Source organism: Topomyia yanbarensis, chromosome 3 (assembly GCF_030247195.1).
Source record: "Topomyia yanbarensis strain Yona2022 chromosome 3, ASM3024719v1, whole genome shotgun sequence".
NCBI lineage: Eukaryota > Metazoa > Arthropoda > Insecta > Diptera > Culicidae > Topomyia > Topomyia yanbarensis.
Genome location: NC_080672.1, coordinates 276640548 through 276668316, shown reverse-complemented (window position 1 = coordinate 276668316; position 27769 = coordinate 276640548). Strand labels below are relative to the sequence as shown.

At 39.7% G+C, this 27769-nt stretch overlaps 2 protein-coding genes across 2 annotated transcripts; one reads left to right on the top strand and one right to left on the bottom strand.

The window, feature by feature from the left end:
* Positions 1-1246: 1246 nt before the first annotated feature.
* On the top strand, positions 1247-25306 carry LOC131687946 (uncharacterized). The gene is made up of 8 exons (XM_058972046.1): positions 1247-1388; positions 1823-3633; positions 23617-23728; positions 23789-23804; positions 23860-24114; positions 24189-24393; positions 24461-24684; positions 24742-25306. The coding sequence occupies exons 2-8, from the start codon at positions 2611-2613 to the stop codon at positions 24896-24898; spliced, it is 1992 nt and encodes a 663-aa protein (XP_058828029.1). The 5' UTR covers positions 1247-1388; positions 1823-2610; the 3' UTR covers positions 24899-25306.
* Positions 25307-25448: 142 nt separating this feature from the next.
* LOC131688862 (uncharacterized) lies at positions 25449-27096 on the bottom strand. The gene is made up of 3 exons (XM_058973442.1): positions 26099-27096; positions 25815-25948; positions 25449-25754 (listed from the first exon to the last, which is right to left on the bottom strand). The coding sequence occupies exons 1-3, from the start codon at positions 26968-26970 to the stop codon at positions 25558-25560; spliced, it is 1203 nt and encodes a 400-aa protein (XP_058829425.1). The 5' UTR covers positions 26971-27096; the 3' UTR covers positions 25449-25557.
* Between the last annotated feature and the right edge of the window lie 673 nt (positions 27097-27769).

Below are 27769 nucleotides of genomic sequence, written 5' to 3'. Positions count from 1 at the left end.
GCAACTTCAGCTAGTCCAGATCGATAACGGAGTAGCAGCCAGCTCAAGCTCAAACTCATGGTCGAAACTACTAGTTTGACGAATAGTTAAATGAACCAGAAATGCCCGGTCAGTGATACTATATTTTTTTCCTCAGTATAGTATTATAGTTACTATATTCATAGTTAGGCGGACACAAAAGCCGAAAAACTGGCAGCGCTTATTCCAGGAAAAAAACACTGGCATCCCATGCAAATGTTCAAGCTCTAGCATAATAGCGAAGACTGCATATCAAGAAGACTGGCAACTCTGTCCTGAATCTGGAGACAGTAACAGCAACGCCACTTGCAGGTAAAGGTAGTACTTCCCATAGTAATGCACACACACATATACACTTTTACATTAAGCTTCCTACCTTCCTCCAGTAGAGGCGCTGTAACCTTTGTCGCTCCTAGTTTGTATGGGGAAAGGAAAAAGATATTAGTCTTTTTAATGTGTAGTCTTCGATAATAGTTTCATTGTTGATGTCGTCAGCAAGAACTTTACATGCACGAATCCGATGATATGATGTAATTTCATACATGACTTGGTGTTGCAGATTTTTTTTTGTTCATTTTCTTTTTTCTACGTTCGAAAACACAAGGAAAAAGTAAAATAATTAATAACCATAATCACTATACCTTTTCCATAAACATCCGAAAAGAACATGTTATGTGACGTCATGTTCGATTGGCTCCGGCATTTGACATGTTCAATTGGCTCCGCACAGTGTCTCCGCCTAACTATGAATATAGTAACTATAGTATAGTATATGTATGAAAATGCATAAAAATCACAGCAGAAGAAAAGAGACAGGAATAGAAAGTATGCTAACTACACAGAGAAACAAAAATATGCATAGTTAGGCAGATAGAAAAGACTTAGTATGCTATCGATGCATAAATAATATTCTGCGTGTATGCATATTTTTGTTTCTCAGTGTAGACAACAAAAGTCAAAACAAACGCCATGTTACCCCATCAAAATATGTTCACAGTAATTGTTTTATATTTTAGTCAGAGTGTATGTAAGGAGAGTGAAGACAACTGTCATGATTATCCGTCAGTGAAATTCCAAACGAACAAACGACCTGTCAAAATACATGAATTTGACTCGTTTGGAATGACACTGACAAATAATAATTGTTCCAATTTTGACAGTGTCGTCACTCTCCTTATGCACTCAGATTTTAGTTAGTTTCTAAAGAACATTAAGGTTAGTATTTGAATTTACTGCTGACACTCACTATACTGTTTGATTATCATTGCGGAAATATTAGATGTATATTATTTGTAGTGACTAATGTGAAAATGCATTGAAGTCATCGATTTGGTCTCTTTTTTCCGTTCAATGGTCTTAAGTTCAATGCGGTAATTAAATAATACATTATTATGTATTGATTCTGTGTGCATAGTGTTTTTCGCCGGTTATTTTCCCAGCAGAGACGCACAAGTGTAGGTGCGCTGATGATGGAATGTAAACAAAATCTGATTGAATTTTACTAAATCCTGTAACAGTGCGTTGAAAACTATCCGCTCGCTAAAAAAATGATTTGGTATTAATCATCAGTTTTCATACTACTAAGTGTTTTAAGATTAGCCCAAATGTACTATCATCAACAAAATAGTACAACCATGCAGTACCGCTACGTACAATAAACCATTGGTACGGAATGTAATCGCTGCGAATTCAGCTCATTCAATATCATGATGGTACTGTAGCCGGTTCAAGCTCTCGTGCCATGAACTTCGCTCGTTTCGTCATGTTTGATGGTGTTAGTAAATCTTTTTTTCCAATTCGGTAGTGCAATAATAGGTTTCTGCCAGTACCAACTTCTTGCCTCCGGATTTTCCTGTACAAGATGTACCCTCCTGTTCATTCTGGATTTTTTCCAATATCTGATATTGAAACAAATGGTACAAATCAAATAGTAGCAGTCTCCAGCGCTTGATCGACAGCGGGGAAAGACCAATGCAGCGATTGAATAAGTTAAATCAGTGTGCAATCCATTTAGTACTATCCTCAGCTGCCTGCCTACATATACGTGTGTGTTTCTAGGCCGGGATAAGAGATCGTCTTTCTCTGCCATCCTTTTGCCTTGCGCTGACTCACGAAAGTTATGACGTACCCTATCAAACGTCAAAGTCGAAGTGATGTTATGTACTATCTGAGCAGAGATCTCTGTTTCGCGTTAGGTTGTGCCGTGAAAAATGTTATGATGTGTTCTACAAAATCCGATTAATTGAAGACTGGAGGTAAAGTTAAATGAATGTGTGCCTATATGTAAAGTAAGTAGAACAGTCGTAAGCACTGTTTGCTTGAAACTAATTTGTTTTGTCACGGATTTAAGACTTAGTTATCTGAGAAATAATGTTAAAATTGAAACGAAATAAACAGCAAGAACTAAAAACCAAACCTTCGATACGACAAATAAAAAGATCAGTGAAACATACCAGAAGTTTGCTGCTGTTGGAAGTTGTAATTACGCTTTATCAGATGTGAAGTGATTTTTTTGGAGTTGAAGATAAGTATTAGCACTAAGTACTAACAGTGCTGAAAACAAGATAACACCGAACGGAACGGAAAAGTAAGATGGGAGTAAACGAATCTCCCGGAAACAGTAACGATGGTGTTACCCAGCTGATGAAACTTACCAGTGCCGTTTTCTACGGAACAGCTTCATTCCTGATCACCGTAGTTAATAAAACGGTCCTTACATCGTATCGATTTCCATCGTTCTTGGTGCTCAGCTTGGGGCAACTTGCGGCGAGTATAATTGTTTTGTTTCTGGGGAAACATTTCAATATAGTAAAATTTCCGGATTTGAATCGGGACATTCCACGTAGAATCTTCCCTCTGCCATTGATTTATCTGGGAAACATGATGTTCGGACTAGGTGGAACACAAGCCCTAAGTTTGCCCATGTTCGCCGCTCTTCGGCGATTCTCTATCCTGATGACCATGATTCTGGAACTGCGAATTCTTGGCGTTCGACCAACAACTGCAGTTCAAGTTAGCGTTTACGCTATGGTTGGAGGAGCCTTACTAGCAGCAAGTGATGACCTCAGTTTCAACCTGCACGGATATCTATTTGTGATGGTTACCAACAGTCTGACTGCAGCCAACGGGGTGTACATGAAGAAAAAATTGGACACGGCTGATATGGGAAAGTACGGCCTAATGTACTACAATTCCCTTTTCATGTTCCTCCCAGCGTTCATTGGCACATGGCTTTGCGGAGACTTAGACAAAGCGTGGCAGTTCGAGTCGTGGGATGACCCATTGTTTGCCATACAATTCCTCCTTTCCTGTGTGATGGGCTTTGTTCTGACCTACAGTACGATTCTCTGCACTCAGTACAACTCGGCCCTAACGACAACTATTGTTGGTTGTCTAAAAAACATCAGTGTGACCTACATTGGTATGTTTATCGGAGGTGACTACTTGTTCTCCTGGCTTAATTCCATCGGAATCAACATAAGCGTGGCAGGCTCGCTGCTGTACACATACGTCACGTTTAGGAAAAAGAGTTCCTCAGGAGCAGCAAGCTCGAGTGCTGGCAGTCAATCTTCCGATCGAAAAACATTGCTGCCCTCAGCGAGCCGCATCGACAACGTGTGACGGATTAGCTGCGAATGTTGAAGATTTCGGCCTTGTTGAACCTGAAACGTGTGACATAGGCTTACAACAACCAAGACGACTACGACGAGAGCAAACCAAAGTAATGCACGGTTCGATGTTGTGTCTGAGTAAAGTGTTTTGTTTGTTTGCGCTAGATATACCTACCGTGTGCAAATTTAGCCGGAGTGAACAACTCCAATGATTCAGTTACTAAGTAGTTTTATGAAAAACGATTTAATCTCAACGATTATTTGCTAGTTTGATTTTAACGATTGGAAATATATTGCTTATTAAAGTTACTAGCAGAACTAAGCCATCCGGCTGAAAGAAGTCAGAAAATGCCATGTATTATGAATATGAAGAGAAGCGAAAGAAATCGCCTTGGTGAACTGAACGACTAATTTGCAGAATGGTAAGTGGAATTTAAAATAATACGGCTATTGAATAAGAATTTAGAGGCATGAATAATATGTACTAATTATTACTACCCGGGACCAGTTTCAATTATTAAATAAATTAACTTTGCCGGACTGTGGAATACAGCTTTGAAATTCACTGGTTAACGTACGACAAATAGAGAAATTTTTCTGCGACACTCATGTGATTTTCGTGAGTACTATGAAGGTATTTTATTTGATTCGTTTATCCTTCCGCGGGTTGTACGTCATTTCCTGGAATTCTATTCTTTGGAAAACTCCCGAAATCACTTTGAAAAACCGTTTCCTAGAACGTACCACTTTCTCGGATAACATTCCCCTCCCACTGCACAATAAACTTATTTTGAGAAGGCCGACAAACCTTAAAATCACTTTAAATCTTTAAAATTATTACTAAACCTTTACTCCAATAATGGATATTCGAGAATTCAAGGAATGTAAGCGCCGACGGAACATATCAATCCGGGATGGCACTAGTAAATCGAATATGGAAAGTCTATTTATGCAGAAAATCCGTAAAATGTTCTGGACTAAACCTTTAAACCTTTAAAAAGTCCATGTGGTATCAAGTAGAAATAGGAAGCAAAATTTCTATGCGTAAACAAGTGTCCAAAACAGGACTGCGAGCTGTTTTATGCATAGCATCCCATAATCCGAACACAGTTCAGGCTAGTAGTAATCTGTCATTGATATGTGCAAAACGTGCCTAGAGTTTTGTATTGTATGACCAGGTAGGAAGGAATAGATCTATTCAACCGCATTTTTCACCATTTAAATTACCTGGAAAATTAAGACGCATTCCATTGCTTCGTTTTGCGAAGTGAAATTTTCAACAACTTTATCGCATGTAGGCAATGGCATGCCATGTTGTCGAACCATTGTTTTATAACAGTCTATATATACCTTCTTTCTTAAACTCACTCAATGCATATTTTATTGTATTAAGAGACTATTCATAAATCCCTCCCCAAGGTTGAGGGGTTTGCCGGTATTGTAAACGTCATCAGGCATATTGCGTGCATCAGCGCTAAAGAACAACTGCTTTAAGATGGTCATTGCATTACGCCTCGATAGTGGTGCATCGAGGAGACCGAGATGGCTTATGCGCCATTTTTATGTTCTATGTTTCTTCATTCTCTGCACCAGCGCATACAAACGCTCAACCACTGGTCTGTGCGCGGTGATGTGGCCGACTGGCGGGTCGACATGCATTGATTTTTGCTGTGTGCCGTGTTTGCAATCATTGTTCCACAATTTGATGGCGGTATTCGTGAACGGGGCTCACAGTGGGAATCATTGTGTGTCCATTTATCGGTCGAATTCGTCATCGTGCATATACTAATTAAATTAATTTAATAAATACCTAAGTAGAAACCTATTAGTTGTTGCTTTGTAATAATCATAGTTTTTCGTACTAGTGTACAATTGTCATGTGCTAGTCGTATGTCTATCTATGTATGTGTTCGTCTGAGTATTTGTGGCCGTTGGGTCAGGGAATGGATGCAGAACTAGCGTATAAGATAGAATAGTGGCTAATACTTTTGGCGATCAATTTGTGCATTTGGTTCTATTCATTCGGGAAAGTCGGATTGGACAAATTAGGCTACAATGAATTTACCGACGCACGTGAGTCATCCATTCCCGGCCAGTATAGCATGATGAAAGTACATGCAATTGTCGTTAATGGTAAATACACAGCTTTTGCTGCATTTAGACGAGTTTGACTGCATGTTACATGTGTTTTTCTATTCCACTTCATTAGTCTGTACTTTTGCACATCTATTAGTTTGCCTTCTATTATTCACGTATACCAAAATAGTATCGGTCAATTTATACACTTCTAATCTAGCTCTTTACATCTTTTTTTCTTTATTCGGCATGTTATGATTCCTTTTATTAGTATATCTCTACTATACGCTATCTATACTCATATGTGTGCAAACGCGCGGGGCCTTCGCGATAAAACAAACCTGGCCACAAACGCGATTATGCAATTGCAATAATCCACACATACTTACGCCCGCTATTTCGCCTACATGAAAACACCCCGGTAGTTAAGTAAACGTAGCATCTTTAAACTTCCAAAAGCGGTCTCAAACATTAACCCACCACTCGCGCGATCATGAAACGATCACGCCCGGAAGCCTTACCGCGGTCCTAGCAGTCCGGAGTAATGTCTCTAGTTGAGCCAATCAAAAAAGTGACGCTCATATTCACTAAACAACACGTTCCATGGTGACATGACCTGGAACTCTAGTGATAAAGTATATATGAAACGGACTCTCTGCTACCATCTGTACCATACACTAAAAATTAAGCATCAGACTCACGGTTTGCGCGCGATCAAACAAGAATACAAACTACATCATTATAAAATCGAAATTATACACGCGAAGTCACATACACGTGAAAAATACTTTAATATACAAATGCTTGAGCCCTTCGCAACCATCCACGGCACCTGTACCTGCGATCTCGTAAACAAGATAACATCCCGGTAATAAAGTGAATGTCTCAGCTCCTATAAATTTTCAAACGTGGTCTCAGTCATGCACCTAAAAACTCCCGCGATCGCACGATCATGAATCGGTCACTTCCGGATGTTTCTATCCTTGATATCAGCAGACTAGGTCTATGGCTTTAATTAGATCAATTAAAAAAAGAAAGCTCTCATATCCATTGGACACCACGTTACATGACGACATGACCGAGGACTCTAGTTATATGAGGTAACTTATTCCCTATTAGAATGTGAATTGTATACCGAAAACTAACTATCAGAATGAAGTTCCGCGTGACCAACCAAGAATGCACGCGTATATATGAATGGCCACACGGTTACAAAATCCAGTCTTGTACACGCGAAGTCACATGAACGCGAGCACACGTGACAAACACGTTAACATACGAACGCTTAAGCCCTTCGCGATTAACAACGCACACCTACGTTCGCGATCGTGCAAACTTGATAACACCATGGTAATAAGGAGAACGACGAAGTTTCAAACGCTGTCTCAAACACGAACCTACAAACGTCCGTTTTCGCGCGCTCATGAATCGGTCGAGTTCGAAAACCATTACTCTGTACGCAGCTCACCTGGGTTCAATTCCCAACCCCGCACATAGGGTTAGAGATCTTTCTAAAGAGATTTCTCTAACCCGACAAAGAGGCGAATGACCCTAAGGTTAAAACCTCTATAATCAAAATAAAAAAAAATAAAAAAAAATAAAAAAAACATTACTCTCGGTCCTAAAAACTTAGGTCCATACCAGGGCTTGGAAATCGAAGCACTGAATAGAAGCAGGCATAGTTCATTTTCTCAAACACTCACGAGTGTATGCATGCTTACCACTGCTCTCAAAACCATCCATCGTGTGTAGTCTGTATTCGGCTATTTTTTACCTTCATGAATGAATATATATTCCTTTGAAGTCATCTGCTGTGCAATGCTTCGCAGGCGCTATTGAGCCATGAAGCAACATCATTCAGAGAAATTTTTTGCCGATAAGAGAGGCCTACTATACAGCTCAGTTCTCTCCCATTTTCATGAGATTACGATGGTCTAACAGAAAACATCCATCAGATTGTTATTCGCAAGGGGTACATTTCGCAAGCGATTTTATCCCTGATTTTGAACCTGTATGTATAACTTTACTTGGGTAATATCGGGTAATTTTAGGTCGCTGATTACAATTGAAGTCTCAATTGTTATAGTTGTAGTAGGGGGAGGAATGAGATAGGACTTAAAGTATGCTTTTTCTGGCGATTCAGAGTGCTAAGATGTTCAGACAATTTACATATTTTAATGCAACATTTATGCAATATGTTCATTAATTTTCATTGCAAACTATTTCAAATTGAGTAAGTGACCGTGGATCTCCGAGAGCGTTTTAAAAACAAAATTGTTTCATGGTGTACATTATAACGGAGCAATATCTATTGAACCAATCGGACGGTTGTCGGTGATATTGAAAATGTAACTTTTTTCAAGAGCGTACAATTCGCCAATGAATATTAATCTATCAAATCCCGAATTTTCCACTTTGACTAATAAGCTTTGGTAAGCAATCTTTAGGTTAGATATATCTTATTCGATTAATAACCAAAATCATTTAATAAATTTCAGTGGGTGCTGGATCATTAGGCCGAAAGCCGGTAGGCCGAAAGTCGTTCGGCCGAATGCCATTAGGCTGAAGTGGTCACTAGGCCGAAAGGTACCATTCATAAATTACGTAACGCAAAAATTGCCCAGAATTGACTCCCCCCATGTAACAAATTGTCATTTTCTCCATCCCCCTTCCCATATTATGCAACAAATTTCCAGAAAAAAAATTTTTTTTTCTTCGGTGAGCACATGTTACGTAACGATCTAGCTACGTAATTTATGAATGGCCCCAAAGCCATTTGGCCGAACTATTCATTAGGCCGAATGGACCTTTAGGCCGAATGGACCATTAGGCCGAATGGGCATTTAGGCCGAATGGGCAATTACGCCGAATGGTTCATTAGGCCGAATTAGGTCATTATACCGAACTGGAAACATTCTATGAAAGGTGATTAATTTAGGAATCATATCCTTCCGGAAAATACTTTAATTAGAGGTCCGCCCTTCCTTGACCATGAAGTACAATATATGCTCGTTTTGTGTAATATACATGTTCATGGCAGAAATAACAAATAGTACCCTTTTCTTATGAAAATAATATTTTTCTTATTGATTTCATTTTTCATACTTGTTTTATGATATTACGTAAGAAAGGACAAACCATCCCTCCCCCTTAGATAAGAATTCGTAAGATATTTTGAAACTCCCCCTCCCTCCATATTCCCTTACGTAATTAGTGTATGGCCCCTTGTTTGCAATTTCTAGACAAAATGACAAACCTTCATTAAGGACGTGGCCGGCGTCGGTATTGATCAGCATGCAGGGATCAATATAGATTGTACAATGTGGCTCATCATGTTATTCCCAAGCATGTTGTTCCAATGAACATTTTGCAACCAAATTTGGTTCTGGCCAATAACGGAGTAGCAACTACGGGTGATCTCTTATGCTTATGCTTAAAATGACAAACCTTTCATTATGCCAGATTTTAAAAATTGAGTTAGATTTTCCCAAATTTAACAAAAAACGATTGATGCATGTTCTATGAAGACTAAAATGTATGTCAAATTATTTACTTTTGGCTTTACTACCAAGAATCTTTATAGATTAGCTTCGCAACTTTTGGAAAACAAATCAAAACTGAAACTGCTCTAACATAACTCAATCTCTCCGAGCACCAAATCTAAAAAAGCTGAATCCCTCGTTAGAGATTCGCCATCTCTAACGTTTGTTTACCATTTATCTGACAGTGTAATTTCAATCGACAATTCAACTATCTAGGATTGAATCGTATAGCCATTAAAACCTTTCTAGATTCTCAAGCTCTTTGCACGAACTCTCTCAACGTACAAAATAATTCATTTATTCAACTTTAAAATAAATTAAATAATTTTTTTTTTTTAAAAGAATCCTATGAATTTGTTTTTTCGTGGATATAAAGCATAATAAGCTATATTTTACATATTTTTTTCTGCGCATCTGGTTCAAATGCTAGAACAGATTATGTTACACAATGAATGTTTACAGTGACCCGTTTTTATCAGCCAGCCCCCTGGTGCACGTTATGGGGAAATTGACAAAATCGGTACATATTTTTTCTTCCTTTTTAATAGCCCAAAGCTGTTAAAATATTTTTTCTTTAGTCCCTAAACATGGTCTCATTATCCTTTCTTATTATTTAGTAGGAATTTCCTAAAGGGAGTTTCCCTGCGCAAAATTTAAAAAAAAAATGTTTTTGTTTTTGCCTATTTTGTATATTTATGATAAAAAAAAGTGCTCGAAAGGATTTACTCGGATTTGACTTGGTTCGTTTGCTAAAGTCCATCAAACGCCTTTTCATTAGGCTGACAAAGTCGGGAGTAAATTGGGGTTTGATAAAATTGGGTTTTCATTGTATTGGTAATTCAAATACGCATTACATATTTTCTCTAAATAATATAAACTCATTATTTGAAAAAAATCTCGCCGATCCGTAGGGGAACCCGGGGCTATTCGGACTTACCTAATCAAATCGTCCTTTCAGGTGGATAGATGTGTTTATTGGTCAAAGGTTCTAACTGTTAGTTTGAAACCTCAGCTACATTTCGGAGCCAAAAAATTGATTTGTACCACTCCATGGCAGCGCTAGGCGACGACTTGCAAAACTGTACGTTTTTTCCATCCTTTTACGATGTAGGATTAATTCGGACCTCCCTAGGAGGCAATTCAGACCATCATTTTTTAATTTTGTTTGTAATGGAATCATGTTGACTTATATATCTTTATTGGAGAAACTCCTTAAAAAGCAAAAAAAAAATGTGTTAAAAAGTTGCTGCCGATTTGAGCATTGTGCATTATCTTTGCTGTGGCGTGCAATCGAGTGCGCCGATGCGAGCCGTTGAAGCTTCGTACGCTCATCTAGCATAAAAGTGGTAAGCGTTTTGAAAATATCTGCGTTTTCACCCAAAACAAAAATCATTTCATAAAATAGGAACTTTGAGCTTTCCATAACACATGTTATTTTTTCACTTTTATTTGATACTTTAATCACGATTTTGCCATTAATTTTTGTTTTGAGCATAGCAAAAAAATTAAACATGTATCTCCTTACTAAAAAAAAACTGTAGAATGTAAAAATTAATGTTTCAAAATGGCGCTTCCACGAATATCTACGACAGTCAAAAAATCTTACCATTTTTCTGAGAAATCGAGAGGGACTCAACCACCCCCACGTTCTTAATGGCACCGGCACCAGGTTCCTTTATTCATTATATTTTCTACAAATGCCCTATGCAAGATTTCGGATCGAAAGCGTGATGGCGAGCGCACGATGGCCTTTGCACTTAGCGGGGAGGCAGGTGTAAATGTGGCATCTGAGTTCGTAAACGGTTTGTCTATGCGCGGGTAATGCCACCAATGCCGAAGGTCCAATGCTTCTACCGCTTCGTGTAACGCCCGGACGCGACAAAATACTGCTCTTGTACGTAAATGATAAGTGACGAACGCTTTTCATTCCCGTATTTTCACCAGTCAAAGTGGTACAAAAATGTTTGCTTCATCCCGTGTAGTAAGGCGTGAAGCAGCATGCCTCATTCTCATTATAAACTAACGATAATGAAGCATTCGTCGTATACCAGTTCAACGTGCAAGTGTATTCATGAAGAGTGTCATCGGACAGCGCAGATTCGATGCAAGAGAGATGCATGGGTTTCCTCTCGCCGGGAGGGTAAGTTCATTCAAGTACTCAGCTTTCTCACGTTTAGCTGTTTGCGTCAGGCATAGGTTCTCATTTACGCATGAGAAGAGCTTCACAATCCAAGCCCTGGTCCATACATTCAGTAGGACCAGTCAAAAAATAAAGCTCATATCCACTAGACAACACGTTCCATGGCGACATCAGCGGGAACTCTAGTGATATGGAAGATCTCACTCTTTTTTAGCATCTTAGCTGTACACCTAAAATAAAGTATTAGATTCACGGTCCGCGCGCGATTATCCAAGAACACACGCGAATATGTGAAAGGCACTCGGTTGTAAAATAGAATTTATACACGTGAACATACACGTTAGCACACGCGACATACAAACGCACACGCGATCGAACACGTTAACGTACAAATGCTCGAGCTCTTCGCGATGATACACGCGATCGCGAGTCCCTCCGCCCGCACATACCTGAACCGTACAATGAATATCACATTCAGAATCACGGCCCGCTACAATTGGCCTAAAGCAGTGTTTAGTGGGCGACATTGCCTGTCTCGTCTGCAAATCGTAGTTTGTGATTCTAACGGGGAGCCCTTCCGAGAACCTAGCTCTACAGCTCCAGTAGGACAACTCGCGAAAAAAACTAGAAAGTAACTATTTAGGTAATTTTGTATTTTAAATAACAGTAATACTGATTTGTTAAAATAAATCGAGGTTTCATACAATGTGTGACCTTTTTCAGCAAGACAAAAAATTTCAATAATTCGATTGGGGCATATAACCTCGTTGTTGTGGGGTATACTCACTGATTGCTGTGGGACATACTATCCTTTTGTTGTTGGGTCTAATACACTGTACACTGGGGTATTTTGCTCTAGGTGAAAGAAGAAACTAGAATTTTAGCATCTTTGAAAAATGTGTAATAATACTTGTATTAAGATGTTTTAACATAAAATTAAGCAGGAACTAACTTCTAACTAATGTGGCAAAAAATTAGAGTGGTTGATGCGCAGATAATAGTGTTTAACGTTGAAATATAACTATTGTATATTTTTGGAAATGATTGGGGAAAGTCGGCTAATACGGACACTGTGGGTAAGACGGACACCTTGCGTTTTTCACAAACTGCAAAACTAAATAAAAATGTAATGTTACGGTAACATTTCTAAAAGATTCCACATGCTTCTGAAAGATACAGCAAGTATGGGAAATATAAGATATACGAGCAAAGCAATTTGTTTATTCGATATATTTTTTTGATAGTAGAAAATAACGATTAAAACCTGAAAATCGATGATCTCCGGAAATATCTCTAAGTGGGCATGAGGTACTGGATATTGGCAAAAAACGCATACTTTACATAATCATTCCGAATATATACACATTTTACTTTTTAAATTTGTCTCATGTTGGGTATGACGGACACAGTAGGGTAGGGAAAGATGGACATATTTCTTACGCCAATACAAAGCAGAATGCCGTCAAATTGCATACCCTTGGGCTATTTTTTGTTATCGCCACAATGTGATGTACTGACAGAAAACAAGATTTATTGATCGAGAAGCGTCTCACTCTGCCCTTATGCTATGTTCATCTTTGCCAATGCTGCATGTCCATCATACCCAACCCAGGTGTCCATCTTTCCCATACCACTTTTGAAATGACGATTTTGGGCCTCTTTTTCGTAACCATTTTAATCATATTTCTGTTTGAAATTTTATAAGGTCTTATATTGATGTAACATGATCTCAAATCACGGTTTACGTGCAATTTGCGAGCAATGCATCCATGGATGAGTTGTGTTTGCTATTTAACCTTAATGTGTACGTCTTAGGTACCGTTCCCCTAAATCATCAATTTTGTATTAGACCTGTTTACCCCACCAAGGCTTTACTTTTATTTCATCTGTATATTTTTGTGGCATGACAGCGATCGAAGTATATTGTTTTGTTTATTTCATTTTATGAACATTCTTAGTACCTAACACCCGCTTTTCATATATGTACGCATATCAAGTCACGACGTCTTGTCGCTAGTACAAATACCTGATTTCTCATGGAGCCCCAAGTTCAAGGTCAAGAACGTCACATTCGAAAGCGGGGAGCTAGCTCAGCTAAATTACAACGCGTCGTTCAAGCGAAGCCTAACGATAAAATGAAACGTAAAATTGGCTTTTGAAATATTGCTGGTTAGGCTTTTGTACCTATATTGAGATCGTTATGTGTATCCGAAAAGTTGATGGGATCGTTGATCGGCGGAATCGTTCGACAAAAGAAATATGTCAACAAAGACACTAAGGGCTGGTGTCTTTATCATCGCTAAACTTTTAAACCTGGTTTAGAAATTAGGTTTGTGTGAAAAAAACGACCCTATAATAGCAACATAGGAATGTAAACAAATTCGATTTGCACAACCTTTCGTTGATATCTGTACATATTTGTCTTTCTCAGCAATAAAATAATTCTTGCCGAACAGATGTTTGTTGGAGTAAAACTCGCAACGGTTACCATGTAAGTAGGGTAATCAGCCTACTTTGCACCCATTACGGAGTAACTAGTTAATTTGTTAATTAGGGGAGCCCGGGGATAGTTGGCGGTTGCGGTAAGTTGGCGGAACCCCCTTTTCTCCATTTCTATTAGACATAAAGCGCTGTCACTCGTTGTGTATCTCAAGTAATGTGAAACGCATTATCCCATGTGTTCTTGTTGCGAAACTTTATGTTTTGTAGAAGCTGTGGGCGATATTGTGTTTTGTAAATTTTCTTAATTTTAAACATTTTGTGTTATTTAAGGTGATTTTCTATCTATTCCCCGAACGATTATATTTTTGTGATAGTACGTGATAAGAGCTTTCAGCGTCCATATAGATTTTATACCTATTCATATCCAAAAGTTATTTTTTAAATCCTTTTTTATAAAATATGCGGTTGGGATAAGCTGGCGGTAACGCACACGGGGCAAGTTGGCGGTACTATTTATAGTGCGAAAATAGTCACCATATATTTTTATTTCTGAAATTCACTCCACAGTAAGAGAAACGTTTTCTTGTGTCTCTCGTCAATTCAGGGGACAATTATTTCAGCTAATCGCCTGAAGAACTTCGAAAATTTGCTTTTATCATATGTGCACGGAAAATAAAACAAGCCACAGCATAAGTTCTTTTAACTTAAATTTAGGTACTTTTGAGTTTTGCATCGCTTTTGCACTTATTAATGTTGTCAAAAACAAAGCAAGAGATTCGACTTAGTCGAGGTCTTCCGTGAAATAAGGTACTTTTGAGTTGTTTGAGGTATACTCAAAATTAGGCACATTCAACTTGAATTTAAGTATATTTAACTCTAGGTTGAGTATAAAAAACTATCAATGAGCTGTGATTTTTGCCGTGGTTAAAGGGAAACTACCTTCAACCCGGTTTACCTAATTTTACCTTATTCCACGATACCCCGAGATTGAGTCAAAATAGCTCAACTTTGGGTAGTTTTTCGTATCCGTGTTGACTACTGTCTAGGGCTGTACATCGTCTTACCCGAACAGAATTTTACAACAGTAGAGGAGACCGGGGCTAGTTCTAGTTGGCGGTGTTTTTAGTTTTCATTTGTTAACACTTTGATTTTGGTAGAGTGTGCAAAATAGAACATATTTGTTGAATTACTCTAGTTTACAAAATTTCTGAACTCATCAATCAATTTAAAATTAAATTTAAATGCCAAATAAAATGCAAATAATTTTGCTTTCTGTCCTCTTAATAGTCGTTTTACAACGATTCCAGGATTTGATGCTATTTACGGGTTTATGTTTTCTTTACTTTTTCGTTTTTTACAAAAATCAAGATTTTTTTAAGATTTTAAATAAGTTCGAACAAAATCAAAATTTGAATTTTATAAGAAGCTTTAAGCATGTTCAAAACCAAACAATGTATCACAAATTGGTTAAGATTTATATGATTCATAAGCGATTTGGCGAAAACGCTGAAGTCGTCTACTTGGAGTTCCTAATTAGAAAGTACATTTTTTACGTATTTCGAAAATATTTTAATTTAAACTTAATTGAAAAATGATTCGAACCACATAGTCTTTGATGTTTCTTGTTCTATTTTTCTTGCCTAACAAGAAACCAGCAACTTATTATTTCTTCATCTCAGAAGCCTTGGCAACGTCGTTCCATGACCTTCATTTGCTGGTGAAAACGTTTACCTTTCGCATAACTTCTACGCATAAGGCTTTCGGGGAAAATCCAAATGGGAATGGAGAAAATCGATCTTCAAAGACATGTTCACACCTATATCCAATGATATATAAGAGAATGTGAAATTAGCCAGATTGTAAATTGCAAATTTAGAAAACTTATCCAATTTTTCATAATTGTTTAGCAAATCGTCGATAATTTCCACATAATCTGGGTTTCTGAAGTTACCTAAAAAGTTTGTGACAATACGTTGAAACGATTTCCAAACTTCTAATTCATCCGGTGTAGAAATTGTAGAAAAAGTTTGTTGGCTCTGATTTTTTTTTAATATGGGGTCCCAAGGAAACAGCTTATCTCTTATCTTGACTTCTGATATGTTTGGAAATATAGATTTCAGGTATTGGAATACAGGTCCATCTTCCTGCAACGCTTTCACAAAATTTTTAAAAACTCCTAGTTTTATGTGCAATGTTGGAAGTATTATTCAGACGGTGGTCAGCTGTTTTCTTCCGCGTCTCTTATCGCCTATTTTTATAAAGTGATTCATCAGCAGTGCTATCATTGAAAATAAACCACCTTTGTTATGCAACTAATTTTTTCCGATCTTTTTTTAATACAAATAATTAAGCAGTCTTCATTTCGTTATAAAATGAATTTCACATATTTTGTCGTATGTAATTTTAAATGTTATTTGATTTGATGGCAATGTAAGGGAACACGTATCCGCGGGTTGATGCCAATCGAGTTGACATTTCTCTAGACTGAGCAAACTAATTTATTTGTTTATTTAGTGTTTATTTGACTAACTAGGAAAGAAGCCTCTGGGTCTTTAATGCGCAGGGGAATACGCATGATCTTGCCTGAGTGAATGATGACTTTTGAATTATGTATGAGGGTTGAGACTTGACAATTCGCTAGAACAATTTAAAACCAATGACTAATTTGCAGCGATCATTTCAGTACGAGTAACAAATGTTTTATTATCATATTTAATGGTTTACTTTTAGCCCATTAAATGGTCAGTCAATTATACTGAGCTAAGAATAAGTACGTACTATTTTGAGACGGAATGTGTTTGATTCGTGCATGATATTAATATCGTTTAGGAACGCATCATGGATATTTTTTCTGTTTCGCGTCGTCATTGTTGTATCGTAACGTTTACTCGAACGAGGTTGAAAATTTTAAGTAAGGGATCTCAATATGCTTGTGATAATACCTATAAAGGACCATTTATAAATTCTGCACGCTATTAGGGGAAAGAGCTATGACAAATAGTGACATAAATGGGATGGGGAGCACGTCGTGTGTTTTAACGCAATCGGTAGTTTTACGCAGGATTGTACTATGTATATAGAAAATTCCATAGAACATGGAAACTTTTGTGTGCAGCGGCAGTATTGTGCTCCTAAACAAAGGGGATGATAAAGAGCGTGGTAATATGAGAGAAAGTTAGATAGTATTTGGCAACCTTTGCGTGACATAATTTATGAATGGTCCACAATACCACTTTTAAACTCATTGTTTATGATCCATTTTATTTTTTCGGCAACACTCCTGACAGCCGGCTGTCCGGAGTTCTAGTTGATTTCGATGAAACAAGCTCTCGATAAACAGTTACCCAGCATTTAAACGCCTTTACATCTAGAACATTTGCGTATCCTACAGTCAATAAACTATTAAATCTTTTTATGCACAAACATATATTCTCAGCCGCATCGCTTGCTTGAGGCGAATCCAGACTAATAACCCACCCACTACCCAATCCATGGTACTTATAGGAGTGTCACTGAGTCGGGGCCTTCCGTTACGTAAGTTACACATCAACACTTCCTTTCTCGTATCCCAAGTTACGGTAAAGATGGTCGTGGCCCGTAATGCTGGTTCTCAGGCGAAATTCTCGCTTGGACTGGATCAATTGTTATTCCCAAACAATGCTCCTCAAATAGTCTGGGTGGAAATGAGAGTCATCAAATCAAAAATTGATTGTAATCTATCATATTCAGTAACAAAGCCATTGATTCATATAAATCCTTCATGTTTACAGCATGAGCAAGTGGTATCGAAGGTCATCATGCTGGCGTCGGTTCCAAGCTCTTCTCATATCCTTCTTCATTCTTTCAAGCTCAGCCCTCCGCCAAGGGATTTCCCTAGTCTATTTACCAGAACGAAGTGGGCTAGCTTCTTCGTATCCACAACGTCATCCAAGTCGTCTAGTTGTCTAATTGTTGGAAAATATCCATAAAATTTAGTCGTCAAGTTTTCCAAAAATAGGTCCCAGTTTGTAGAATTAGTATTACAATATTTTACCACATTTAGGGTGACATTAAGATAATCGAAAAATGTATAGTTATGATCCGATAGAGACGGTTCAGTTTCCTTTGCAACTTGCCATTTTCCCAGCTCATTCGGAACTCTTTCAGAGCAAAGCGTTATGTCTAACACTTCCTCTCTCCCAGTTCTCGCAAAAGCTCCAGTTATCAAGCTTACTTGTTATTGTTGTGATATTGGAGCTGTGTAATTATGACGAGACACAAATGACGATGAATGTATAAAATAATTTATTAACTTAACTAATATAAAATGCTTCAAGCATCTTTCGTTGCATGCTTGCGCTCGCCTTACCACAAACTAACTATCGATGACAGCCTCGGCGTCATCTCCGGTCACCACTACCTGCGAAGGAGTCTGTCACACTGACGTCTTCTGAAACAGGCTGTCAGTTGGAGAGTCTATGAAGTAGAGTGGTGACAAGAGGTTTTGCCAACACCTCCCCCCCTTTAGTAAAGGTGATATGGTTCATACTTCACTGGCGGTCTTCGAAGTCTGGAAGACTGGCGAGTATGAATCGATTCTTGCTGTGGGTTGTTACGAGGTGTACGTGTGCATCGACGTTGACTGGGACATTGCAAGTCCTCCATAAGTTCGGTCGGCAAGACGAAAGGTGTTTCGGTTTCCGACTCGGGTGTTACGCTCTTCAGACCACAACCGTCCAAGAGGATAGCTAGTGGCACTTGTGGACTTTTCACTACTTCTGCTGTTTGTGCCTCATGCTCAGCTTCGTGTCGAGTCCTCATTTGGTTGCAGTGTGATCGGATGAGATCATGTTTCGATGGCAGCCAGATGTTATACATGACACTACCTATTCGCTCGATCACTGTTCCTGATTGCCAGCTCCATTTGTTGTTCCGATAAACCTTGACCCAGACCAGATCTTGCAAGTTGTAGTTCCGTTCCTTGGTTCCGTGCTTCCGATTGAACTGTTTTTCTTGACCAGAATTCTGGATCTTATGCGATGGAGTTGGCGGACGTAATAACTCTAACGATGTGCGCACTGGTCTACCAAAGATATGTTCCGCGGGAGATTTCCCACCGGGTGCATTGCGACACGGCGTTGAACGATAGCAGAGAAGTTAAACGTGTTGACAAATCTCTCCGCCAATCCGTTTGACTGCGGATGAAAAGGTGCTGTCTTTAGGTGGGTGATACCGTTGCTATCGCAGAAAGTTTCGAATTGGTCGCTAGTTAACTGAGGTCCGTTGTCCGTAACCAGCGTTTCCGGCTGTGCGTGTCTGGCGAAGATTCCTCGAAGAATGCGCAACGTTGCTGTTGTGGTGATATCCTTGGTGCGCACGATTTCTGGCCATTTCGAGTACGAATCAACCAGAATGAGATAATACTGCCCATCGATTGGCCCTGCGTAGTCGAGATGCAGCCGCTGCCATGGTTTTTCCGGCGCTGGCCAGGATTCCAAATTCGTCTTCCGATCGCACCTGGCTACGGTGGCACATTCGTTACAGGATCGGACGATTTTAGCAACCTCATCATCTATGTCTGGCCAATACACGTACTGCCGTGCAATCGACCGCATGCGCTCGACTCCCGGGTGACCCGTATGTAATTGCTGGAGTACGCGTCTTCTGGAACAGGGTGGCACTACCAATCTCTCACCATACATGAGACATCCAGCCACGACGGACAGTCCATCTCGTCGCAGATAGAATTGTTGTACTTCACGATCAGTAATACTCGTCTTCTTTGAGGGCCATCCTTCATTGACTACTTTGAATACTTTGTTCCAGTTCGAGAGTGGCAATTACAAATTCCTCGTCTGGCCGCACGTGACGATTCATAAGCCGTGATAGTACGTCAGCATGGCCAAAACTATCCGTGTGCACGTACACACAGAAAAAAATATTGGTAAAAGTAAGAGTGTTCCGCTCTTAGCAAAAAACAACTAACGCCAACTATTAGGTTGAAAGTAAAACTTTTAAATTAACCAAGAATAATAATAAAAGTAAAAGTTTTCCTTTTAGGCAAATGAAGAATAGTACTCTAAACAAAAGTTTCATTTTTAAATTAAGAGTATGCGTTGGTTGTTTTTTGCTAAGAGTGAAAAACTCTTATTTTTACCAACATTTTTTTTCTGTGTGTAGCAGATGGTAAAATCGTATAGCAGTAGCGTTAGGGCCCATCGCTGTAGACGGTTGGCTGTGTAGACGGGGATGCCCTTTTTTGATCCGAAGATTGCTAAAAGCGGTTTGTGATCGGTCTCCAGAGTGAACCGACGACCGAAGATCATCCTATGGAATCGCGTCACTGCAAATACCAGCGCTAATCCTTCCTTCTCGATTTGACTGTAGTTGCTTTCAGCAGCTGTCAGGCTGCGGGACACGTGACAAATAGCATTTACGGATCCATCGGGAAACTTATGTGCGATACGGGCGCCCAGCCCGACGTTTGACGCATCAGCCAACACGATGATTTCCAACTTGGGGTTGTAGTGCGTCAGCAATAACGGTGACTGGAGAAGTTCACAGAATCGATCGAATGATTTCTGACACTCTGACGACCACACTAACTTTGTACCTGCCTTGAGCAATTGATCCATGGGCTGTCAGAGCGTGCGCATTCCCTTGACGTACTTGCCGTAATAGTTCACAGCACCTAGGTACGCACGCAATGTTGAGATGTCGTGCGGAGGCGGCATGTTAACAATCGCTGCTATTTTCTCTGGATCCGGTAGTATACCGTTAGCATCGAGAATTTGGCCCAGGTACTTAACCTGGCGCATATTGAAGGAACATTTTTCGATGCGCACAGTGAAACCGTAATCTTGCAAGCGTTCAAGAACAAGCTGCAGGTTGTGTTGATGTTCCTCTTCCGTACGGCCTCCCACCAAAATGTCATCGAAATAACCAGTAGTGCACTCAAGTCCAGCAAGCATTGCGTCCATCAACTGTTGAAAGGCCCCCGGCGCTGCTTTGATACCAGGTGATAGCCGGGTATACTGGAATAGGCCTCGGTGTGTGTTGATTGTGAGAAGCGGTTGGCTAGCTTAGTCCACTTGTACTTGGAGGTAAGCATCGGATAAATCGATGTGACTGAAAATTCGACAGTTGGCCATCTTGGTAAAAATGTCTTCCGGCAGGGGCAGAGGGTAATTGTTCGGCTCAAGTACCGCATTTAGACTAGTCGAAAAATCCGCGCAGATCCGAACAGTTCCATTCGGTTTTCGCACGACGACAATGGGTGCCGCCCAGTCCGAAAAGTCGACCTTCTTTATTATCCCAAAGCTTTCCAACCGGTTTAGTTCGTCTTCTATGACGCTCTCCATACTGTAGACAACCAGTCGTTTTGGACGAAACACTGGTTTGGGGTTTCCCTTGAGCACGCGCTGCACTGGAGTCTTGTTGCACAGACCCATTCGGTGAGTAAAAACATTGAGAAACCGATCCTGTAGTTCTTCTATACCTTGCGTCTTTGGAGTGCCGATGTGATTGCAGAATGACGTAATTGGTTGATTCCACAAATCAAACAGGTCCATCATGTCAATGCCTAAAATGTTGAGGTTGACATTAGGAGCAGCGACAAAAAACTTACCCTCTCTGGTGACGTCATTGAAGGTAATTTTGCATTGCAGCTCCGAGACGAGTTTCAGCGGCTCCCCAGATGCCGTTTTGGCCCGGCAAAATGCGGGTTTAACCAGTGGACGACCGATCCGAATCCACGACTTATGCGAGATGATGGATATATCGGACTCAGTATCCAGTTGCAGTCGGAGAGGCACGTTGTTCAACTGCACACCAACGAATTTCCGACCTTGGCTGACTTTCTGCACTGTCACTGTTTTTGCTGACTGCTCGCGTTGCTTCTTTTTCTCTTGTCGGCAGCTTTTTGAAAGATGTTCTGACCGACGGTTTCGACTAAAAACAGGAGCAATAGCCCTCACGATGACCTTGTTCACCGCAATCTCTGCAAAAGTGGTCTCGAAATCGGCAGTCCTTTTTGAAATGCATTCCGCCGCACGACCAGCAAGGAGTCCGTGGCTGCTCACGATCGCTGCTAGCACTGGTTAATTGGTGCGTTTGATTCGACGATCGCTTGTGTGTCACATAATTAACTGTGGACGGGTTCTCCACCAGCACGGTATCCTGCTTTAAGTTCACAAGGTTGTTGCACTGCTCAACGACTTACTGAAGGTATCTGCTGTTTCGTTGAGTTTATTGATGAGCCGCATCCGGATCTCTGCCTCCTTGTTTGATTTGAGACCGCAGACGTAAATGAGGCATTTAAACTGCTCCTCTGTCAGCTCCGAAAGTTTAAAGTCAACACAGGATTTGTTTACCTTGCACGAGTAGGCTCCTTTTCGCAGGCGTTACAATTGCCTTCTTGGTTGTCTGGAGGCAATTGTAACGCCTGCGAAAAGTGGACACTGTGGCACCAAACAGCGCTTTCAACTTCTCGACGGTTTCAACGAAGGTGTACTCACGAGCAAGCTTTGGTAGAATGAAGCTGTTGTAACGCTCGTGGTCTTGTGGGCTCATTTTTCGTAGCAAAAGTCGTACCTTTGCAGCGTCATCCAGTTTTCCAGCATCTTTGTCAAAAAGATCAGTATAACCAAGGAAAACCATGCGTCGAACGTGTGCCCATTGTCTTTGTCATATGTGAATTCCGCCATGTTGCTTGAAAGGGAATCCAATATAACCTCATCACGAGACAGGTTCTTGATGGCTTCCTGCGTGGCGGCCAACTGCTGTGACATTTTTGTCATAAGTGCCTGTTGGTTGGTGTGGATGGTTACAACCGCTTCCGAGAGACTGGTCTGCTGCGGCTGCTGGCTCCCAGCACCTGGTACAGGAACTGTTCCTCCGTTGGTTGCCATGTGCAAAATTTTCCGCTCTTGACTGATTCGTTGAACTTCTTATTATCTGGATGACTTCCCGGCACAAATTTTACAACCGACTCGTCGCCACTGTTGTGATATTGGAGCGGTGTAATTATGACGAGACACAAATGACGATGAATGTATAAAATACTTTATTAACTTAACTAATATAAAATGCTTCAAGCAACTTTCGTTGCATGCTTGCCTTAGTACAAACTAACTATCGATGACAGCCTCGGCGTCATCTCCGGTCACCACTACCTGCGAAGGCGTCTGCCACACTGACAGCTGTCAGTTGGAGAGTCTATGAAGTAGAGTGGTGACAAGAGGTCCTGCCAACAGTTATAGCTGTTTAAAGTTATGGTGCTCTACAGACACCACAAGCGGGTTTCCGAGAATAAAATGCATGAAAAAAATCGATTTGTGTATTGTTAAGATACATAAACAACCCCTTTTTGTCTTTCTCAAGAAAAAGTTTAGCAACAATGGCTCCGAAAAACGACGGCCATGTGAATCGAAAGTCTTTAAAATGCAAGAGCAAATAATCGTACTAGCGCGAAACGCTCTTAAAAGGGTCAAAATGGGCTTATCCTACAAAGCCACAATTTGTCGAACTGGGGCATTTAGTATAGAAGATTAAGGCCGTTTTCAGAAGAAAGTTAAAACCATCGCGACAAACTATACGGAATGTTTTCTAACGCCAAAAAACCTTCATGTCTGGTTTGAAACAGACCGGATAGTAAATACAGTATCCCAAACTATTTTGTCTCAACACAGCACGTATCATACAACATCATCAAACACTTTGACTAAATTGTGTTTACCTGAAAAAACGCGACCGTTTATTTAAATGCACACATACTGATTTCATTCAAGGTCAATGCGATTAACATGATGTAAGCAAGCACGAGCCACAGTTAGAGTCGTATCATCACGGTTTATTTTGTCTAATATGCCTTTTCCTCTACAATAACGAAACCAAATGCAAATTTCGTGAATTTGTTTCTCGTAAGTGTTTCTGAACTTTGGACTAGAAGTTTTAATTATACTTACATGAAATAATTTTAGGTGTGATCGTCTCTTAGTAATAATTACTATATGAAATATATTTAATATTTTGAAAAAAAAATTAAACACAGTATTACAGATAAATCAGAAACAATGTTAAGGCCATTCAACGCTCGTTGGGTTCCACTATACCAAATTTTTAATCGATGTGCGTCCACAAAAATTGAAAATGCACAGGCCTCACCAAACATCACCGAAATTCAACAAACAATCCCCACGGACGAATTCACGAAGGAATTTCTGAGAAATCAAATCAAACTAACCGATGCTCAAAGAATCATACTCAGTGCAGGCAGTTCGATAGCCGCCCTTGTAAATCCTAGAAGGTATATTGCCAAAATAAACGATGAATTATCTTTACCGAACTTAGCAAGCGTTTCTTCGTTTCGTTCGTTTGTAGACACGACATGATAGCATGTTTGGGCGAAACAACCGGTGTTTCGGCCCTGGAGAGCATGCATCAACAAATGCTGTCGTCGGAAGAAGGTCGTCTGGTGTTGATAGAAAAACCTCGTATTAATACTAAGACTGTAGACCTGGAGGCACTGAAAAAGCTTCCAGAGACCAGCTTTGGTTTCCACTATGTCAATTTTCTCGAAAAACACGTGAGTTACCTACAAAGAGTTATACTGTAGATTGGATGAAAAGTACTAACTTGTTCACCACTTTCAGGAAATAACACCAGATTCTCGAATGGAAGTTCGTTTTATAGAAAATCCCGACCTCGCATATGTCATGACACGGTACCGGGAAGTTCACGACTTGGTGCATACCGTGTTCGATATGCCGACTAACATGCTTGGAGAGGTAGCCATCAAATGGGTAGAAGCAATCAATACTGGCCTGCCTATGTGCTACGGGGGCGCAGTCTTCGGGGCGTTCCGTTTAAGACCAAAGTAAGCATCATGCCAGGGTTGGTAACATTTTTACTAGAATTATGCCTATGCTTTCAGGCAACGCCAAAACTATTTAAAGTACTATTTGCCCTGGGCACTACAGATGGGGCAACGAGTGAAACCGATAATGTGTATTTATTGGGAAAAACGATGGGAGCAGAATATCGACGAACTAAGAAAGGAGTTGAACATTGAAATTCTCAGTCCGAAATAAAATGTAGGCAATAGGTAGTTTCAAGTGATACACAATCACTTGATAAAAATCATAGTAAATATCGCCCAAATTTTTATTTGACATAGATTTTCAGGCATAAAAGTTCATTTGAACTTTATATTTCGACGCGAAAGAAAGAACATTTGGAAGGTCCTTAAATATAATGCAGAATAACCAATATGCTTGTCTTTTAAATTCGTCAAAAATCATCTGCGACTGCCATAAGACTATTTTTTCTGTATGTATGTGAGTAGCCACCATCCTAGCTTGAGTCCCGCTGTGCATGCGGCTCCACTTAATAGTACGCTCAAATTTCGTTACCATTCTGCATTCAGCATACCGCTGTATGAAGGGCCAAAACGGGGTGGTGGACCCGTGGTAATTACACCTACTCAGTATCCGCGGGAATCAAAGATGGTTTGTCGAAGAAAAGCGCGTCAAATTGTTTACAACTATTGGAGAGAAATTTATCTGTCGCGAACGACGAACATTTTTCCTCCTTGACTCCGATTGGCCTTCCACTTCATTGTCCACTTGTAACTTCAGTGATGCCCTGATGCATCCTCCTCACCCCGTAAATCATATGACTGAAATTTGTTTCTGTATCGCAAAATAAAATTAATTTTTTGCCATTTTATATCTTACAATCTACCGATATATTAAAATTTGAGTTCGTAGATGTTTGCTTTCAGTTTTGCCTTCTCTGTCGTATCGGATGAATGTGAACGTGGTTTCAGGCATACATCGCCCAGCAGTAAGTTCAACAGCTTACGATTGCATTGATCAGGTAAAGGAATATCCAGCTCGATCGAGTTTTGCATTATCTCCGAACAAGCGCGCAAATCTCGACGCCAATCTGCAAATGAATTTAAAAATTCAGTAATTTTATTGTTAATATGCAAAACCGTTTTCCAACATTGATATTCAAACAGACGTATCAGCACTTGGCGGCATTGTGGCAGCATTTCATGCTTGAGGAAGAGTTCCATCAGTTGATAGACTTGCTCTATCTTAAATTCTTGCAGGTATTCAAAGCATATTTTGACTAGCCTAGTATAAAAGAAAAAATAAAAAGATGGTTATTACATAAGTAAAATAGTATCAAACACATTTTAATTAAATAAAAAAATCCGTGACAGAGTCCTTACGTAAACTTAATGAAAAAATATTTAATTTAATATATGTAAGTAATGTCACTACCTTCTTGATATCGCTTCCCGTAATTGACTGTGCTTATCGAACAATTGCTTAGCCACCTCCTGATCACTGTACCACTGACTGCGAAAACTTTTCTCCCAAGAGTAGCAAAGCAAAAACTCATCCTTCAGTTCCTGCATGCAAAACTCTCCCATCTCGATCACAGCTAACAAAACGGCTTCACTCTTCTTACCGATCGTCTCGTCTACAATTTCCATTAGCAACCGATTGATAATGACCTTCGTTTCGGAAGTGCAGTTCGTTAAAGCTTCTTTGAAGCAGGTGAGAGATTGAAACGAGTTGCCACTTTTCCACAGTAGCAACCCGTTATAGTGCACTAAATTACTACTACTTGTGACAAAGGACGGAGTCACTTCCCTGCAGAGATCTATCAGCTGTTTCAACTTAAGCCGGTCCGAATTGTTGGCTAAAAATTCTAGCATCATGTTAAGGACGGCCTGCGAAGGGATCTTCCGATACTCATTCATCTGATCAAACAAGAGAACAACATCCTTCTTATTTCCCTCTTTGATCGCAGTCTCTACAAGATTATCGACATGATGCTGTTCTAAGGAATCAATATTTATTACAATCGGATTTGCAGTCAAATCATCATATATCTGGGTCAGTCGAAAATGTGAGCTATTTCGAACTGGATCTGCTTCTCGACTTTCAAAATTTTTACGCGGGTGTATCGACTGCTGTTTGTTATCATTAATAACTTTCCACTTCAATGCTTTGTTTTCTACCAGCTCGCTGATAAAAGAATCGATGACATCTACGTTGGTGCTTTTTCGATGACCGATCAATATATTAAGCAACCAAGTGTTTCGCAGTAAAGCCCATCGATACGTATTGTGAGCCAAAAGTGCCATTATTCTACTTTCAGTACTTAAACATCTGAAGAACTTTAAATTTGAATAGTAAAGAGCTGGAATTTCCTTTAAAATATTTTGCGCAACCAAAACAGGGGTTAAAATTTTTTGTTCACTTCTTTTTTGTTATTGTTTGCAAACTGATGTCAAAAAATCAGGATTCTGACAATGACGTTAAAACGAAAAAAAAGTATAAGAGGAATCTTTACGCAGAATGTTTGTCAATAAAGTTCTCGACAACCATATGATTACGGCGTAAAAGCCAACTGTCAAAACTGAAAAGAGATTCCGGACAAACCGTCTGGTCGCACACAATTCACAGCAGTTCATGAAAAAGAAGGCTTATGAAGAATGTTGTTACAGTACTGCTGATTGATTTTTATGAAGATCTAATAAACGGTGTGGAAAAAACTGCTTTTTTCGTTTTCGATTTTTGCCCCTCCTGTTCAATCTTAAGGGGTACCATTTCGATTCGGCTTAGCCGCATAACCGAGTCCTATAGGAACCGAAGCGGCGCAAAGCCGCTGAGGATCCGCCGGGCGAGGTAGTCACCGACCCGCCGTCGGAACAGAGATGCCAGGTACTTTTTTCAAATGTCTGCAATAATAATTTTAAAAGTCTGGGAAGAACAAAAAATGTCAGGAAAGCTAGTGTAACCAAAAGCCTTCATATTCAAAAATCTGTAAATATCTGCAACCAAACTAAAAAATCTGCAAATATCTGCAACCAAACTAAAAAATCTGCAAATATCTGCGTCATCGAAAAAATCTGCAGCTAAAATTAAAAGTCTGCGAATTTG

Coding starts and splice junctions, on each gene's coding strand:
- LOC131688862 (XM_058973442.1), bottom strand. CDS start 26,970: ATGGCACTTTTGGCTCACAATACGTATCGATGGGCTTTACTGCGAAAC. Junction 25,949..26,098: donor CGGGAAGCGATATCAAGAAG/GTAGTGACATTA, acceptor CTTTTATACTAG/GCTAGTCAAAATATGCTTTG. Junction 25,755..25,814: donor ACGTCTGTTTGAATATCAAT/GTTGGAAAACGG, acceptor ATTCATTTGCAG/ATTGGCGTCGAGATTTGCGC.
- LOC131687946 (XM_058972046.1), top strand. CDS start 2,611: ATGGGAGTAAACGAATCTCCCGGAAACAGTAACGATGGTGTTACCCAG. Junction 3,634..23,616: donor CAGCGAGCCGCATCGACAAC/GTGTGACGGATT, acceptor GATTAACATGAT/GTAAGCAAGCACGAGCCACA. Junction 24,394..24,460: donor TCAATTTTCTCGAAAAACAC/GTGAGTTACCTA, acceptor CACCACTTTCAG/GAAATAACACCAGATTCTCG.